Here is a 15,723-nt window from a genome sequence, read left to right as displayed (position 1 = left end):
AGTTGCTACAAATGAAGACCTTTCTGTCTGAGTTTGTGTTTAGGATGCTGCCTGTGTTGGGTTGTTTAAACCCAAATTTGGGTCAAATATGGACAAACCCTGGCCTGGAAATCCAGACCTAAATCTGAAAGATTAATGGTCTGGCATCGACTAATGAAGATCGTCCAGCTCGAGGGGCGGCACCAAGAATGCATTTGAAAATCTCACAGCACACAATTGGATAACACTACGACCAATCACAACAAGCCCCATACGCTCAGCTACCAGCGGAGCTAACTGGAAGATTAGACTCTTACCGTATCCGGTCGGCAAAACAGCAAAAACGCCCTTCTTGCAAAGGAAGGATTCGAGCGGCGTCTTCTGTTCCTCTTTTAGAGAAAAAGCCGAGTCTAACTCGTTCATTGTAGCGGCCAAAGCCGTTTCAAACAACTGGTGTTCACCCATAGCCATCTTGCAATGTTTACTAATGACTTCGATGTCGCAGCGCTGTCGTCATCTCGCCTCTGGCCCGCCTATATCAGATAACCCGATGTGATTGGTGCAGCTCAGATACAAGGGCATATTTAATGAGCATCATTACTCGACACCAGAGTAACTCACTGAGCAAATTCAACTTGTGCTCTTGCGAGAGTTCTGGATTTCCAGGGTAGACAAACCCAACCATTGGGTTACAAATTTTATTTAAAAATTGAACCCAACCCACTGTTGGATTTGTCCATTTTGACCCAATTTCTGGTTGAAACAACCCAGCATTTTTTAGTGTGTGTTTAGACAGCAGGGAAGCTCATGGGGTTTAGAACTGATTATTTTAGTGCCGTCGACATCATGGAAATGATTCAGCTCCAGTATTTTACAATGTTGGATCAGGTTCTGGATGAGAATCTTCACCTGTATTTAAACGCACCTGTCAATCAGAGCAGTGAACGTGATGAAGAATCAGGCTGCTCTTCATCTGTGCGTGTGCGAGTCGTACAGTGTTGTGGATCTATCAGACTCCACCAGTCAGTTTTTCCATGAGTGAGAGAGCAGAAGCGTTTGGCCTCGGGCAGCGTCGTTGTCTGGATTCATCTCTGTCTGTCTGTACGTGTGCCGGAGAGAGTGTGTGTTCTCTTCCAGCGCATGCGTGTCAGTATTTTCCATGTTGAAATGTTTTCTCGTATCTCAGTTTAATGTTCACTGAAGAGTAGCACACTGTGACTCTTTAAGTGCCCGTTCACATGTAACGTTAGGGTTCCCTTCTAGATCAAGCACTGGATCCTGTGAAATGTGTTCTTCTTCGTTCCACTGCCGTGCATCTCATGTTTTTAACCGCTAAAATGCTTTCTGTGGGATATACTTCAAGCTAAATCAAAGAACGAACTGGTGTGACGTAAGTGAAGTTTTGTTTGGAGTTCGTAACTTACCGGAAAAGTTCGGTCTGGCTGGTAAATACCTTTGATTTGGTGGTGATGATGTAATAGGTGGGTGTGGCTTTGAGGCTCCGCCTTCTTTGAGGTGTAAATCTTCTCCGGTTCATTTCTTCTGATCAGGGGTGTGTGTCCCGTACAACGACGTAACTCGTGCTTCACTATCATAGTACGACGCATCGTTGAAGAAATCAACTAGCTAGTCACGAATGTTTCCCAAAACTATACTGTTGCAAATGTGTCGTTCAACCACGCTGGTTTATGACGTCACGCACGTGGTGGAGTAATAACTACTTTTAATGAATCTGTTTGAGATCGAATTAATGCTAGATGTTTTGATATAAATTATGGACATGTCATCTGAGGACTATTTCTCATTTATTTTGCTTTATGTCCAGATTCAATCATAGGCTCGTTCTTACACACTCGATCACGTTCACACATGCACACTCTTCAGAAATAGTACTATAAATCTCTTGACAAACTAAAAGACGTAAATGACATTTGCATGTATTCTAATTAAAGATATAGATTGCACTGAATGTCAGCTTGCTTATTTTGCTCAAGATCAGGATTTATTGAGTCCACATGTCATGCAAACTAGAAACTCTTCTTCTAACCACAGGTCGAGATCTGTCGCTCAAACACACAACTCTGCGATCCTGTTTGAGAATGTTCGTTATAACGATGGTTTCGGGAAACACTGACTCGTTGAACTGCTGATAACGACAGAACTTGCGGACATAGTTGGCTAACGATGCTTTCGGGAAACACACCCCTGTCAATGTTCATTCATGTTTAATACTGTAAAGCTGCTGCTTTAAAGTAATCTATAGCATAAAGCCCTATATAAATGTGTCGTGACGTGACTGGAGTGCTGAATCGCAGAGCTGGTGCACACATCCACATCACTATTATCAGATGCTTCCTGAACTGCTGTTCTCAAACTACTGTTGTGGTTATTTTATTATCCAGAACTCTGATCCGTATGTTTGAGCCGTTTGAGTCGACCAATGGTGTGAATTTGTGGGCAGGACTATTTGTTTGAGCGTTGAGGAAACCAGTTTGAAACCTGTCGATTTTGAAGCTCTGCTTGTTGGTGCTGATGGTACATAAATGTCAGCCTTAAACTCACTGATTGTCAAACCCGTGTGTTGGCAGATTCTTCGTCCCGATGAGCACATCGCTAAGCAGCGCTACATCGGCGGCAAGAACGTTCTCACTAAAGGAACGCCTGAGTGGGTTTCCTTCGACGTCACTGAGACCATACGCGAGTGGCTCATGTACAGAGGTGAGTGAACGTCTACCAAAGCTTATTACATGAAGATTGTGCAGAGGCCAGTTATATGAACTAATATAGGAATACAACTTCTTGCACTTTTATGTCTTGCAAACATCACATACTCTAGATTTTTGTTTGAAATTGTGTTGATGTAAATATGTCAGCAGTACCGAAAAAAAAATTGGTGTAGGACAATTCACTCAGAAATCAGTAGTAAATTTATAAAAATGTGCAAAGAAACATCAAGTAACGCTTTATACTAAACATGCAATTTTGAAGTAGAAACAATGAAATTGTATTTTTCTTGTAAAACATGCAACAATCATTTTAGTTTTATTTACAACTTAAAAAAAAACGTTTTTACAGTGAGGGTACGGCAGTAACGACATTCACTGTACAAGCGTTTGATGATGTTCCAGTGGAATTATCCATTAAAATGAGCTGAAAATTATTAAAAATTTCTCTGTATTCCAGTTTTTCAATGCGTGTATGAATTTCCTAATCATACAAATAATTGTATAATTTCCAAATCATCAATTATTTGTTATAACTCAAATTGTTTTGTATAATCAACTTAATGTTTGAATTAAATGAATGCCTGATGAAGAATGTACAAATTTGATCAAATCTGGGTGATTCTGAGTGCAGAGCGTCGGCTTCATATTGGGTATTTTGATGTGTCTTGTCCACCAAAACACCCTCACAAAAAAAACTCAACTGTATTTGATACTGTACTGTCATATATAAAAGAAAGAATCATTTGAAACGCTTTAATTGGTCTGAATAATAGGAACTTCGAGAGTCACTATGGATTCAATCTAAGCAGGAATCATTTAATGAATGACCAAAGATGAGTTTGCATTTCTCCGGAAATCATGACACAAAATCAGAAACATTTCCGAGGTCATCGGACTGTGAATTGATCGTGTAATCAGTTTTTTATAGTCAATTATTGAAATCATTCAGTTAGTGTTTCATATGTGTGACTGGCAGTGATATTCCCATATTCAAGCTCTATAAACACTGGGATCAGATGTTTGTGTATGAAACTGTGTATTGTTGCACCGCTCAGAGACCAACCTCGGCCTGGAGATCAGCGTTCACTGCCCGTGCCACACGTTCAGCCCCAACGGAGACATCGTTGAGCACGTCAACGAGGTGCTGGAGGTCAAATTCAAAGGTGAGTGAAGAACACCAAATATAATAAAAACAACATGCATCAGTTTTTTATTATTATTGTTAATCATAAATTATATATGTAGTTCAGTCGTGAAACTCTAGAGGGCGCAAGCTGATCGGCCCTTTATTGTCACATCGCATCATTACCGCATGACACAAGCTGATTGGCCTCTGCTGATGAGATTGCTTGCTCAACATTCGAATAGTCTGGTTCAGTGCTATCAGCGTTCCTCTGAACCCCTCCTCCTCCCCAGCTCCACCTGCCTATGCATTCCTGTCTTTATCACTGTTCAGACAGTTCTGCTTTTAAACTATGTTTGATGAGAATTTCTGTAGTTTTATTAAGATGAGGTCATCTGCTCTGGATGTGCGTAATAAATATATAATTCTAACAATATTTATATAAATGGGGGGTGAAGGAATTTTGGTGAATAACAGGGGCTGGATTCACAAAACACCCCTCCCCCCACCCAGCCATAATTTCTAACTTAAGAATAAAGTTAAGACCATTTTGTATTCCCGAAAAACATTTCTTAAGATGTTTGCAAAGACAAACGTTAAGAATAATTTGAATTCCTGAAAAGAATGTTCTTGAAAATCATTGTAAATAACCTCTTAAAGTTAGAAGAACCTCCAACGTGTCTTAAATCCCAAAAGGTAAGATGTTTAATGAATTAATTGGGTTGATTAAAGTATTAAGCATTACAACATTATCACTATCAGTAGAGATGATCATGAGTCTCTGAAGTGACACCAATGATGACTTTTTGATAAAAACTCTACAAAACTGACTCAACTTCCGGCAGCAATCAGCACAGAGTAACTGTTTAATATACAGTGATGCCTTGATGCTGAATAGTGTGTGCTTATGATTATTACAGTAATCTTCAGGCCACGCAACAAAACAGCCGAGGCGTTTTTCACCGTTGATCAGCGAGTCTTTGGCAAGAATTGCTGTATAATCAGATACAGTAACAACAAAGCCTGACATTCTCTTCTTAAGAAGAGACGTTCTGAAAATCCCCAGTAGTCAATAATTTTATCCCTTAAAACTCATCTTTAATCACCAAAATGACATATTTAAACGTTTTTTTCCTTGGAAAAAAAAAATGTCTTCATGTCTTAAAATATCTTGAATGCAACTCGACACCCTTGCCTCATTTAGTATACGCGGTTCTATGAATATGCAAATGAGCCCCGCCTCCACTCACTCACTCAGCTCAGAGATCCACTGGTTGACGATCACGCGTTGATCTGATTGGTTACAAGGTAGTTTGTGACGTCAGAAACACCAGCGATTTCAAAGTGTGTTTTTGAGACTGTCTTTGGTTCACTGCAGTTTTAAGGAGGAAATACTCAGCAATGCTGTCGACTTATTAATTTACACATGCTTTGTCTTAAAGCAGATTAAAAACACCACATAGACACATAAACTACATTAAAAGATGGATTTTCACCACCACGTTAAGAAAATATTTGCAAACGTACACATTTTTCAAGAATTGCACTTCGGTACGAACTTAGAATTGATCTGATTAGATTTGTGTGAATCCGGCCCCAGATCGCACTCTGCTACTACAGTCTCTTCTTACTGTTTTTCTCTGCGATGCAATACAGAATACACAACACACAATCATGAATCCCACACAGCTTTTCCCCCGTCAGCTCAGCTTCACCGCACACGTTCTGATGAGATAACCGCGTCTGCGCTCCCGTCGGACTCTCTCGGAGAGCGGAGCGTATGGGATCTCGCTCAGTCCGGGGCCTCGGGGGTGTCTGGGGTTTCGGGAACGCTCTGGCTGGACCGCGGGCACTCAGACTCTTGGCCCTCAATGAAAGAGGGGTGTCCGTATCTATTGGCAACGCCTCTCCTGGGACCTGAGCTGCTTTTGCTATCACAAACAGATTGAATACGCAGATGCTTGAGGAGACGGAGAGTGAGCTGCTGTCTGAGAGGGGCTGAGGTGGATTCAGGAAAACGGCCTTCATAAAGAAGTTAAAGTGCTTGAGTCCATGTTCATCTGTCTTTAGTGTGTAATGTTGCTGCTTGAGCATGAAAAAGCTCCAGTTGTTCTCTATATCAGTGTCAGTGTTTCTGAACTCCCTGAAACGCCTCCATTGTAGTCTTGAGTTTCTTCCGGGAACGAACACGTCACAATATTCCTCATTTCAATAATTCATACGCAGAATAAAGGGGCGGGGCCTGGTTGAGTTAGTTAGTAGTGTGTTAAACTGGCGGTTATGGTAAGGGGCGGGACATTTCCCAAACACTCTCAAAGCGCTCGACCAATCACAGCACACTGATCCAGCCGACCAATCAGAGCGCATTGTGCTTTTCAGAAGGAGGGGCTTCATAGAGACAGGAAGTAAACAGAGCGTTACTGACAGACTGGGAAGAGAGGAGCCACAACAATGGAGAATATGAGGAAAATAATCAACATTCAAGCAGGAAAACATGTTCTAGTAGAGCCTGAAACAACATCAAGACTTTGTAAAAGGGCATAATAGGTCCTCTTTAAGAATTCTAATAAATTCGTAAGAATGTGACATCAGAAACACCAGCGATTTCACACCGTGTTTTTGAGACTGTCTTTGGTTCACTGCAGTTTTAAGGAGGAAATACTCAGCAATGCTGTCGACTTATGAATTTACACATGGTTTGCCTTTAAAGCGTATTAAACACACCACATAGACACATAAACTACATTAAAAACTTGATTTTCACCACAGGAGGACTTTACGTTTTGCGTTTCCTCTGAGTCACATTGGATTGAAACACAATCTAACTGAAAGTCAATGTCTTCCCAAAAATATTAATATTCATGATCCAGACTTGAAGGTTTCTGATGTGAGTGTGTCTGTGCTTCTGCTGTGTCCTCAGGGATGGACGGCGAGTACGAGGAGCAGAACCGATGGGATTTGGGTCGACTGAAGAAGCAGAAGGAGCAGCTTCTCCCTCATCTGATCCTGATGATGCTGCCTCCGCACCGGCTGGACGTCCTGCCCTCCTCCAGGCGACGCAAACGGGCGCTGGACACCAACTACTGCTTCTCGTGAGCCTTTCTTCAACTTCACAACCTCAAACTGTAGCTCTGTTCCCAAACTTACTAAGACTTTTGCATTTTAACATTTGAAGACATCATTGGCGCTCCTGACATGAAGGCTTTTCCAAAAGCTAGACAACTAAATTGTGTTTTCTTCTCATTTTGGACCAATTGAAAGGCAGCGTGTTTTTGTGTTTTTGTAGTCCAAAACCAGGAAGCAAGCATTTTAGCACTTCCGGATCCATAGTCCTGACGTCAGTGGGTTTTTGGTTAAATGCCTGAAATAAGCTCCAGATATATTCACGTTTAATGACATACACATCAGTAAAAACTAGGGATGTAACAATATATCACAATACAAAAATGTGACAATATATATCGTGGATAGTTCACCCAAAATAAAAATGAGTGTGTGAGAAGAGTTTTAGTGTCAGTACTACATTAAACTACTACAGTATATATAATGTTGAATATAATGTATAATAATGCAATGGGGGAATATTTGTGTCCTGATGATGCCAAATGTCTGATGTCACCAGTAAAAGTGTCCTACATTATTATAAATATATCTAGTCAGTGACAGAGTGCAAACATATTCACCTAAAATAATTCAGTATTTTCATCTTCAGAATCATGAATATTGTTATTCTGGCGTCTCTGTTGTCCTGTGCTTTGGGTTTCAGCACCAAGTCCAAGAATATTCATTTACACACACAATGAAATACCAAATTTAGCATTTTAATCAACAGTTCATATTTTGTTAACCTTTTATCATATGTCTTGTAGTATCGCAATAATATGGTACAGTGAGTTCAGTATCGTGATATGTATAAAATCGTGACATGAGGGGATCGTTAGACCTCGAGTAAAAACCTCTTCTGATCTTATTAAAGATTTTACTTGTCATGAAAAATGAGGTTATCGGACATGAAACGTCATCAAACTGAACAGGTTAACTCATCTACTCGCCCGTCGCCTTCACATTTTATAATAAATTATTCTCAAACTTTCAGGGGAATTGCTTTTAAATAAACACTGAAAGAGTGACGTTGAAGTCATGTGGTCTAGGCTATAAAGCCTACGTTTAGCTTCTTACTTTTGCCAATTGTACTTGGGCTGCCAAATTCATAAAAGTTGTGTAAGAAATTCACAAAATGTGTAAACTTTTGTTGGCCACAGACCTTATTTTCTGCAATAACCCTATTGAGGGGTACCCTATTGAACCCTATTCTGGAAAAATCCTATTGCGTTTTTGTGGAGAGAGCCAGGGTGATGCGAAGTTACGTTTGGGACTATAGAAATACATCATTACTGCAGCGCTCTATACATTGTGAGAAACCCAAACACACTTTCCGAGGGATGCGTGTGAACTGATAGCGAGTGCTAGAAAGTTCTTCTGATGATACGGCAGTTTATCAATAGCATCGCCAATGTCGTGGGTTCGATTCCCAGTGAATATAAGTCACTTTGGATAAAAGCATCTGGCAAATGCATTATTGTAAGTGTTATTCGGTAAGGCAGGAACGCAAGCTGAATTTGATCTGCTTTCTTCTTAAAAACGACATTCAAATTCACATTCCAGGAACTTCATGTGTCTGGAGAGGTTTTCCTGTAAGAATGAACCTTTTAATTGGCACCTGACGGCTGGAAGCTTGCAAGTTTAGATTTGTCCCAGTATGCTAAGTAGTGCACTGGCTCTTTAGTGTGTGTCTCTCCGTGAGCTCTCCACACCTGGGTCGGATCCAGGAGGGAAAAAATGACACACCTTACAGTGGAATTTCTGAGCTTTAAAGACTGTCTGACATGTTTATAAGGCCGAAATAGAAGTCTTAAGGGGCTTTCGCACCGGAGGAACCTTTTCATAGTTCCTAGAACTATTGGCGGAAGCTCCCGGGTTTTGGTGTGTTCGTGTGGCAGGAATTAGGAACGATTTTAGTTCTAGGAACTCCTTTTGGAGGAACTAATTTACTCCTCCTTCAGAGTCGGTCTGAACCAGCACTGTAGGAACTATCCGTGGCGTTAGTGTTCGCTGATTGGCTGAACGCGTGCAAAACACCAGCACCCGCCATTTTTAAACAGATGTGTAAACACACAGATTATAGCCTATATGTTTACTCCAGAAACTAACTCTACGAACATGGAAAACAGCGATAGATGCTCTTAACCTTTACTCTGGAAGGAGAAAATCCAACGCAACTTTGAGGATCCAAGAGAAACATGATTATGTATTTCTGCTCAGCAACACTAGTCACATCAACCACACGGCATACGCTAATAACTCTTCATTACTGTATATTTTCTATGTATGACCGTTCTATCTAATACTGTATTAGACAGGACTGTCAGACAGATCGTAAACTAATGAACACGGAGAATGCGAGCACTGTTTGTTTGCTCAGGCTCTGGCGTTCTCAGCGCCGTCAAAATAAAAGTCCCAACAACAAGCGTGTCTTACGTCACTTCAGAGTTCCTACTGACGCTCGAATGCAACCAGGAAAACATTCCTATGGGAAACATTAGTTCTCGGGGAACCATCCTGGTGGCTCGTTCCTTGAACTACCCGGTGCGAAAGCTCCTTTAGAAACATCCACGTGTGTGGAAGCGTCTCTGAATGAACGCAGGAGAGAAAGAGAGCGAGGATGTGAACGAAAGTGACGGTTTTCCTTCTGCTTCCAGAAACTACGAGGAGAACTGCTGCGTTCGGCGGCTGTACATCGACTTCCGGCAGGATCTGGGCTGGAGGTGGATCCACGAGCCCAAAGGGTATCACGCTAACTTCTGCTCCGGCCCGTGTCCGTACCTGCGCAGCGCTGACACCACACACAGCTCGGTGAGAGAACTGAACTCACAGCGTCACTGTCTTTTTGAAGGATGTCCAGGCTACTCTTCTCAATTAAATTAAATTAATTTATGGAAGTAAAATAGTGACAAATGTTTTTGAAACTAAAAAGCTTGTTGAATTGCTCTACTTGAAAAAAATATGCATCGCATTAATAATCCTGCTTGCATTTTAATGCATTGTATTTTTAGGGCTTGCATTTTTATGGGCCGAAATTCAACATGCTTGTATATTTAAGCTGTGCATATTTCACTTCAAAACATTTCACACACATTTTCATAATTAAAAATTCAATAATCCATATTCACCTTTTAGATTTCACTTCCAAAATATTCTTTCCGTTTAAAAATATTTGACAGGCAATTTTCGGTTCATTTTATTTCGCTTTACCAATTCAACAAGCTTTTTTTGTTTCAAAAATATTTGGCATTATTTACTTCCATATGACTTGACTATGTGGCATAAATTGAATTTATTTCATAATTGATGAACGCTGCAACATTGACACTGTTACTGAACTGAATCAACACTGAACTGAGCTGAATAATAGCACTGTTGTCTTCTCTAGAGCTGCTTTACAGCATACTTTGAATTTGTTTCATAATTGATGAACTTTGCAACATTGACAGTTATTTTTGCCATTTATTTTTAAAGGGTTAGTTCACCCAAAAATGACATTTCTGTTATTAATTCCTCATGTCGTTCCAAACTATAATACCTAAATTCATCTTCGGAACAGAGATGAAGATGTTTTGATGAAATCTGAGAGTTTTCTGATCTCTCCATAGACTGCAAAGTCACTGCAACTTTCAAGGCCCAGAAAGGTAGTAAAGACATGGTTAAAATAGTCCATGTGACGACAGGGTTTTTTAACAATGTCTTTACTACCTTTCTGGGCCTTGAAAGTTGCAGTGACATTGCAGTCTATGGAGAGATCAGAAAACTCTCAGATTTCATCAAAACATCTTCATCTGTGTTCCGAAGATGAACGAAAGTCTTACGGGTTTGGAACGACATGAGGATGAGTATTTACTAACAGAATTTGGTAACACTTTATTTCGATAGTCCACTTTAGACATTCTACTAACTAGAAGTAACTTTGCAGCTACATATCAACTATCTCTCATTAGAATATCAATTTACTTAATATCTGCTAATTCTTTATTCTGATGGTCCCAGAATTCAAATTTTTGGGTTAACTAACCCTTTAATGTGAATGTGCTTGAAACGATCGGTGTTGTGTATAGTAAGCGCTACGGAAATAATGTTTTTAATGATTTCTCTGCAGCTGCTGAGCCTGTACAACACGCTGAACCCCGAGGCGTCCGCGTCCCCCTGCTGCGTTCCTCAAGACCTGGAGCCGCTCACCATCCTCTACTACGTGGGCCGAATACCTAAAGTGGAGCAGCTCTCCAACATGATCGTCAAATCCTGCAAGTGCAGCTGAAGGGCCCCCAGACCCCGACACGGAGCCCGAACGCGGGTTCGAACGCTCGAGGGTCGAAAGGAACTGGACTCTGAACGAATACCTCTGTTCACCCTTCTCACACACATCCAAACCCAGGAGCCAGAGGCTTCTCCCAGCACTACATCAGACGACCCTACGACCCCTCGAACTTTGATGTTTGAAGTGACCTGTCCGCTTGTAATGTGTAATTTTTGGTCAGCTTTTTAAACTGCCTCTAGGCGAACCTCGTGCCATTTCTGAACTCTGAAACGGCAGTGCAAAGCTTCGTAACATCTGTACTGAGGACAGTCGCTCTGAGACGACACGTGCTGGATCAGCTGATGGTTTCTGTATAACGTAACTCAACATTTCCCAAACAGAACGTTTTAGTGTGTACTACAGTAATCGACACTGTTTGTCTAACGTGACGGTGTTACTGATATTGTAAAATACAAACATGCTGGAAAGAAATATGAGAAAACATTGACTTGGTTAGACTTGACTTTTGATTTTTAGTTCTTCAGTGAAGCTGACGTATGACGACACATGAACTTTTAGATCACAAACTGCTAAAGTTTTTACTGCTATTACTCCTGAAAACACTTTTTTAATTAAACAGTCTTGGACAAAAAGAGCCGTTGATGAAGTTTGAAGTTTGTCTTGAATTCTTCTTGACGATTAAAAATGGTGACAGCGCATTGTTTTCATAACTTTTTTTCTTAAAACAAAAGTTATCACAAAAAGTAGCTGACATTTCTTCCAGTTTACTGATACAACTGAACAATAAAAAGGTACTAGCATGTTAATCAAGTTTCATTGCTCTGGTCATGCATAAAATGAGAGGAAATTCAAGTCAATTCAGGAGAGAAAACAATATACAAATACTGTATGAACTAAAATAAACATTAAAAAAGGTCAATCTTGCATAATCGGCCTCGTTTATGAAACACAAATTGCATTTATGTGAACTGTTTACATCAGCTGTGACATTCGACTCAAAGTGACGATTCTGTTTCTGTTGCATGAATGAGGTGCTGTCATTTATTCGTGTTTGGCCAGGTAATACAAGTGAAAACACAACGTCACCCCATCAGCACGTGTGCTGATCATGATGTATCAAGCATTACCAGGACATTGGTCAAAAAACTGCCATTGTGTGTTAAAGAGAGATTGGAATGATTAGTTTTACAGCTCCAACGACAGAAAATCATCACGAACGACATTAACTTTACCTGGACATGTGGTTCATCACACCTGAATGAGGCACTTCAACAGAAGTTCTTAAGAGATCATTAACGATCGGTGATGAAAGTTGAAATCTTCTGTATGTACATGTAAACATGGATAAATATGATGGACAGGTTGATGTTGGAGTGTGTTTGGCTCCGTGTGCTCGAGCACCAGCTGTCGTGAGTCGTCAGTCCACTCGCTCTTCACATGGCATCAGTTGTGGGGTGAAAATGAAGCCTGGACAACTGCACGTATGGGACAGCGAGAGAGAGAACGCTTTCGGAAAAACTTTTGGAACAGATCCAATCGATGCAGTGTTGCGTACTATCACACACTCAAAAAGACACACAAGGCCGGTTAGGAGGCATTTGAGGGGAAATATTGATTATCAGAAGACAGTATAAAGAGAGACACGGGTAAAGTCAAGAGCTCATGTTCTGAGCAGTTGGAGGGTGTAGAGGAGGACGAGTGTAATGTATCCCAGAGAGCAGCTGATTGGTACGGTTGACCTTTGGCCTCATTCATCTGTTCTTGGAGCCCTGAACGTGGAAGAGTTTACTGTACATGGACAGACCTGTGAACACACAACAACACAATGAATCAACATGCACACGCATGAGCTGTAATTGAATTACAATCTACATTAAGTAAAACACAAATAGATCTTTCTGTGATTAAAGCGAGAAAAAAATCACGTCACCAAATCACTTTATTAAAAATACTCGTCAGACCAGTAACGTTTTAAGGAAAGATGTTTTAGAAAACCATTTCTGTTGCCATTTTGCATAATATCAAAGCTATGCTTGACACTTTTTAGTCATACAAATAATCAACCATTTATCACTTTCAGTACATTTGGGTTTTAAATCTTGTAAGGCAAAAAAAAAAAAAAAAAGGTTTGCTTTAAGTGAACCTCTGAACACTTAAAAACAAAAAGTGCAATTCTTGTGCAAAAGTCTCAAGACTACTCAAACGTGACGCGTAACACGAGAATGAACCTCATTGGTTCTTGAGAAGCTCAAACGTGATGCGTAACACGAGAATGAACCTCATTGGTTCTTGCTGAAGCTCAAACGTGATGCGTAACACGAGAATGAACCTCATTGGTTCTTGCTGAAGCTCAAACGTGATGCGTAACACGAGAATGAACCTCATTGGTTCTTGAGAAGCTCAAATGTGATGCGTAACACGAGAATGAACCTCATTGGTTCTTGCTGAAGCTCAAACGTGATGCGTAACACGAGAATGAACCTCACTGGTTCTTGAGAAGCTCAAACGTGATGCGTAACACGAGAATGAACCTCATTGGTTCTTGCTGAAGCTCAAACGTGATGCGTAACACGAGAATGAACCTCATTGGTTCTTGCTGAAGCTCAAACCTGATGCGTAACACGAGAATGAACCTCATTGGTTCTTGAGAAGCTCAAACGTGATGCGTTACACGAGAATGAACCTCATTGGTTCTTGAGAAGCTCAAACGTGATGCGTAACACGAGAATGAACCTCATTGGTTCTTGCTGAAGCTCAAACGTGATGCGTAACACGAGAATGAACCTCATTGGTTCTTGAGAAGCTCAAACCTGATGTGTAACACGAGAATGAACCTCATTGGTTCTTGAGAAGCTCAAACGTGATGCGTTACACGAGAATGAACCTCATTGGTTCTTGAGAAGCTCAAACGTGATGCGTAACACGAGAATGAACCTCATTGGTTCTTGCTGAAGCTCAAACGTGCTGCGTAACAAGAATGAACGTCATTGGTTCTTGCAGAAGCTCAAACGTGCTGCGTAACATTAAAATAAACCTCATTGGTTCTTGCTGAAGCTCAAACGTGATGCGTAACACGAGAATGAACCTCATTGGTTCTTGAGAAGCTCAAACGTGATGCGTAACACGAGAATGAACCTCATTGGTTCTTGAGAAGCTCAAACGTGATGCGTAACACGAGAATGAACCTCATTGGTTCTTGAGAAGCTCAAACGTGATGCGTAACACGAGAATGAACCTCATTGGTTCTTGCTGAAGCTCAAACGTGATGCGTAACATGAGAATGAACCTCATTGGTTCTTGCTGAAGCTCAAACGTGATGCTTAACACGAGAATGAACCTCATTGGTTCTTGCTGAAGCTCAAACGTGATGCGTAGCATGAGAATGAACCTCATTGGTTCTTGCTGAAGCTCAAATGTGATGCGTAACACGAGAATGAACCTCATTGGTTCTTGCTGAAGCTCAAACTTGATGCGTAACACAAGAATGAACCTCATTGGTTCTTGCTGAAGCTCAAACGTAATGCGTAACACGAGAATGAACCTCATTGGTTCTTGAGAAGCTCAAACGTGATGCGTAACACAAGAATGAACCTCATTGGTTCTTGCTGAAGCTTAAACGTGATGCGTAACACGAGAATGAACCTCATTGGTACTTGCTGAAGCTCAAACGTGCTGCGTAACATGAGAATGAACCTCATTGGTTCTTGCAGAAGCTCAAACGTGCTGCGTAACATGAGAATGAACCTCATTGGTTCTTGCTGAAGCTCAAACGTGCTGCGTAACACAAGAATGAACCTCATTGGTTCTTGAGAAGCTCAAACGTGATGCGTAACACGAGAATGAACCTCATTGGTTCTTGCAGAAGCTCAAACGTGATGCGTAACACGAGAATGAACCTCATTGGTTCTTGAGAAGCTCAAACGTGATGCGTAACACGAGAATGAACCTCATTGGTTCTTGCTGAAGCTCAAATGTGATGCGTAACACGAGAATAAACCTCATTGGTTCTTGCTGAAGCTCAAACGTGCTGCGTAACACAAGAATGAACCATTGGTTCTTGAGAAGCTCAAACGTGGTGCGTAACACAAGAATGAACCTCATTGGTTCTTGAGAAGCTCAAACGTGCTGCGTAACACGAGAATGAACCTCATTGGTTCTTGCTGAAGCTCAAACGTGCTGCGTAACACAAGAATGAACCTCATTGGTTCTTGAGAAGCTCAAACGTGATGCGTAACACGAGAATGAACCTCATTGGTTCTTGCAGAAGCTCAAACGTGATGCGTAAAACGAGAATGAACCTCATTGGTTCTTGAGAAGCTCAAACGTGATGCGTAAAACGAGAATGAAACTCATTGGTTCTTGAGAAACTCAAACGTGATGCGTGACACGAGAATGAACCTCATTGGTTCTTGCTGAAGCTCAAATGTGATGCGTAACACGAGAATGAACCTCATTGGTTCTTGAGAAGCTCAAACGTGATGCGTAACACGAGAATGAACCTCATTGGTTCTTAATAAGCTCAAACG

At 41.0% G+C, this 15,723-nt stretch overlaps 2 protein-coding genes across 3 annotated transcripts in view; one reads left to right on the top strand and one right to left on the bottom strand.

The window, feature by feature from the left end:
- The window catches only part of tgfb3 (transforming growth factor, beta 3), a 29,008-nt gene extending 17,115 nt beyond the window's left edge, over positions 1 to 11,893 (top strand). The window contains exons 3-7 of the mRNA XM_081394558.1: positions 2,568 to 2,697; positions 3,761 to 3,868; positions 6,749 to 6,920; positions 9,588 to 9,741; positions 11,039 to 11,893. Of these exons, the coding sequence (XP_081250684.1) occupies positions 2,568 to 2,697; positions 3,761 to 3,868; positions 6,749 to 6,920; positions 9,588 to 9,741; positions 11,039 to 11,197 (723 nt within the window). The 3' untranslated portion in view covers positions 11,198 to 11,893. The remainder of the gene's footprint in view (positions 1 to 2,567; positions 2,698 to 3,760; positions 3,869 to 6,748; positions 6,921 to 9,587; positions 9,742 to 11,038) is intronic.
- Positions 11,894 to 11,946: 53 nt separating this feature from the next.
- Positions 11,947 to 15,723, bottom strand: part of ttll5 (tubulin tyrosine ligase-like family, member 5) — a 144,169-nt gene continuing 140,392 nt past the window's right edge. For both annotated transcript variants that reach the window (XM_081394556.1, XM_081394557.1), the window contains exon 32: positions 11,947 to 13,001. In XM_081394556.1, the coding sequence (XP_081250682.1) occupies positions 12,949 to 13,001 (53 nt within the window). In that variant the 3' untranslated portion in view covers positions 11,947 to 12,948. The remainder of the gene's footprint in view (positions 13,002 to 15,723) is intronic.

The sequence above is a fragment of the Scardinius erythrophthalmus genome, assembly GCF_964197995.2.
Source record: "Scardinius erythrophthalmus genome assembly, chromosome: 19".
Classification (NCBI taxonomy): Eukaryota; Metazoa; Chordata; class Actinopteri; order Cypriniformes; family Leuciscidae; genus Scardinius; species Scardinius erythrophthalmus.
Note: the sequence above shows the minus strand (reverse complement) of the source record. Positions and strands in the feature narration are given on the sequence as shown.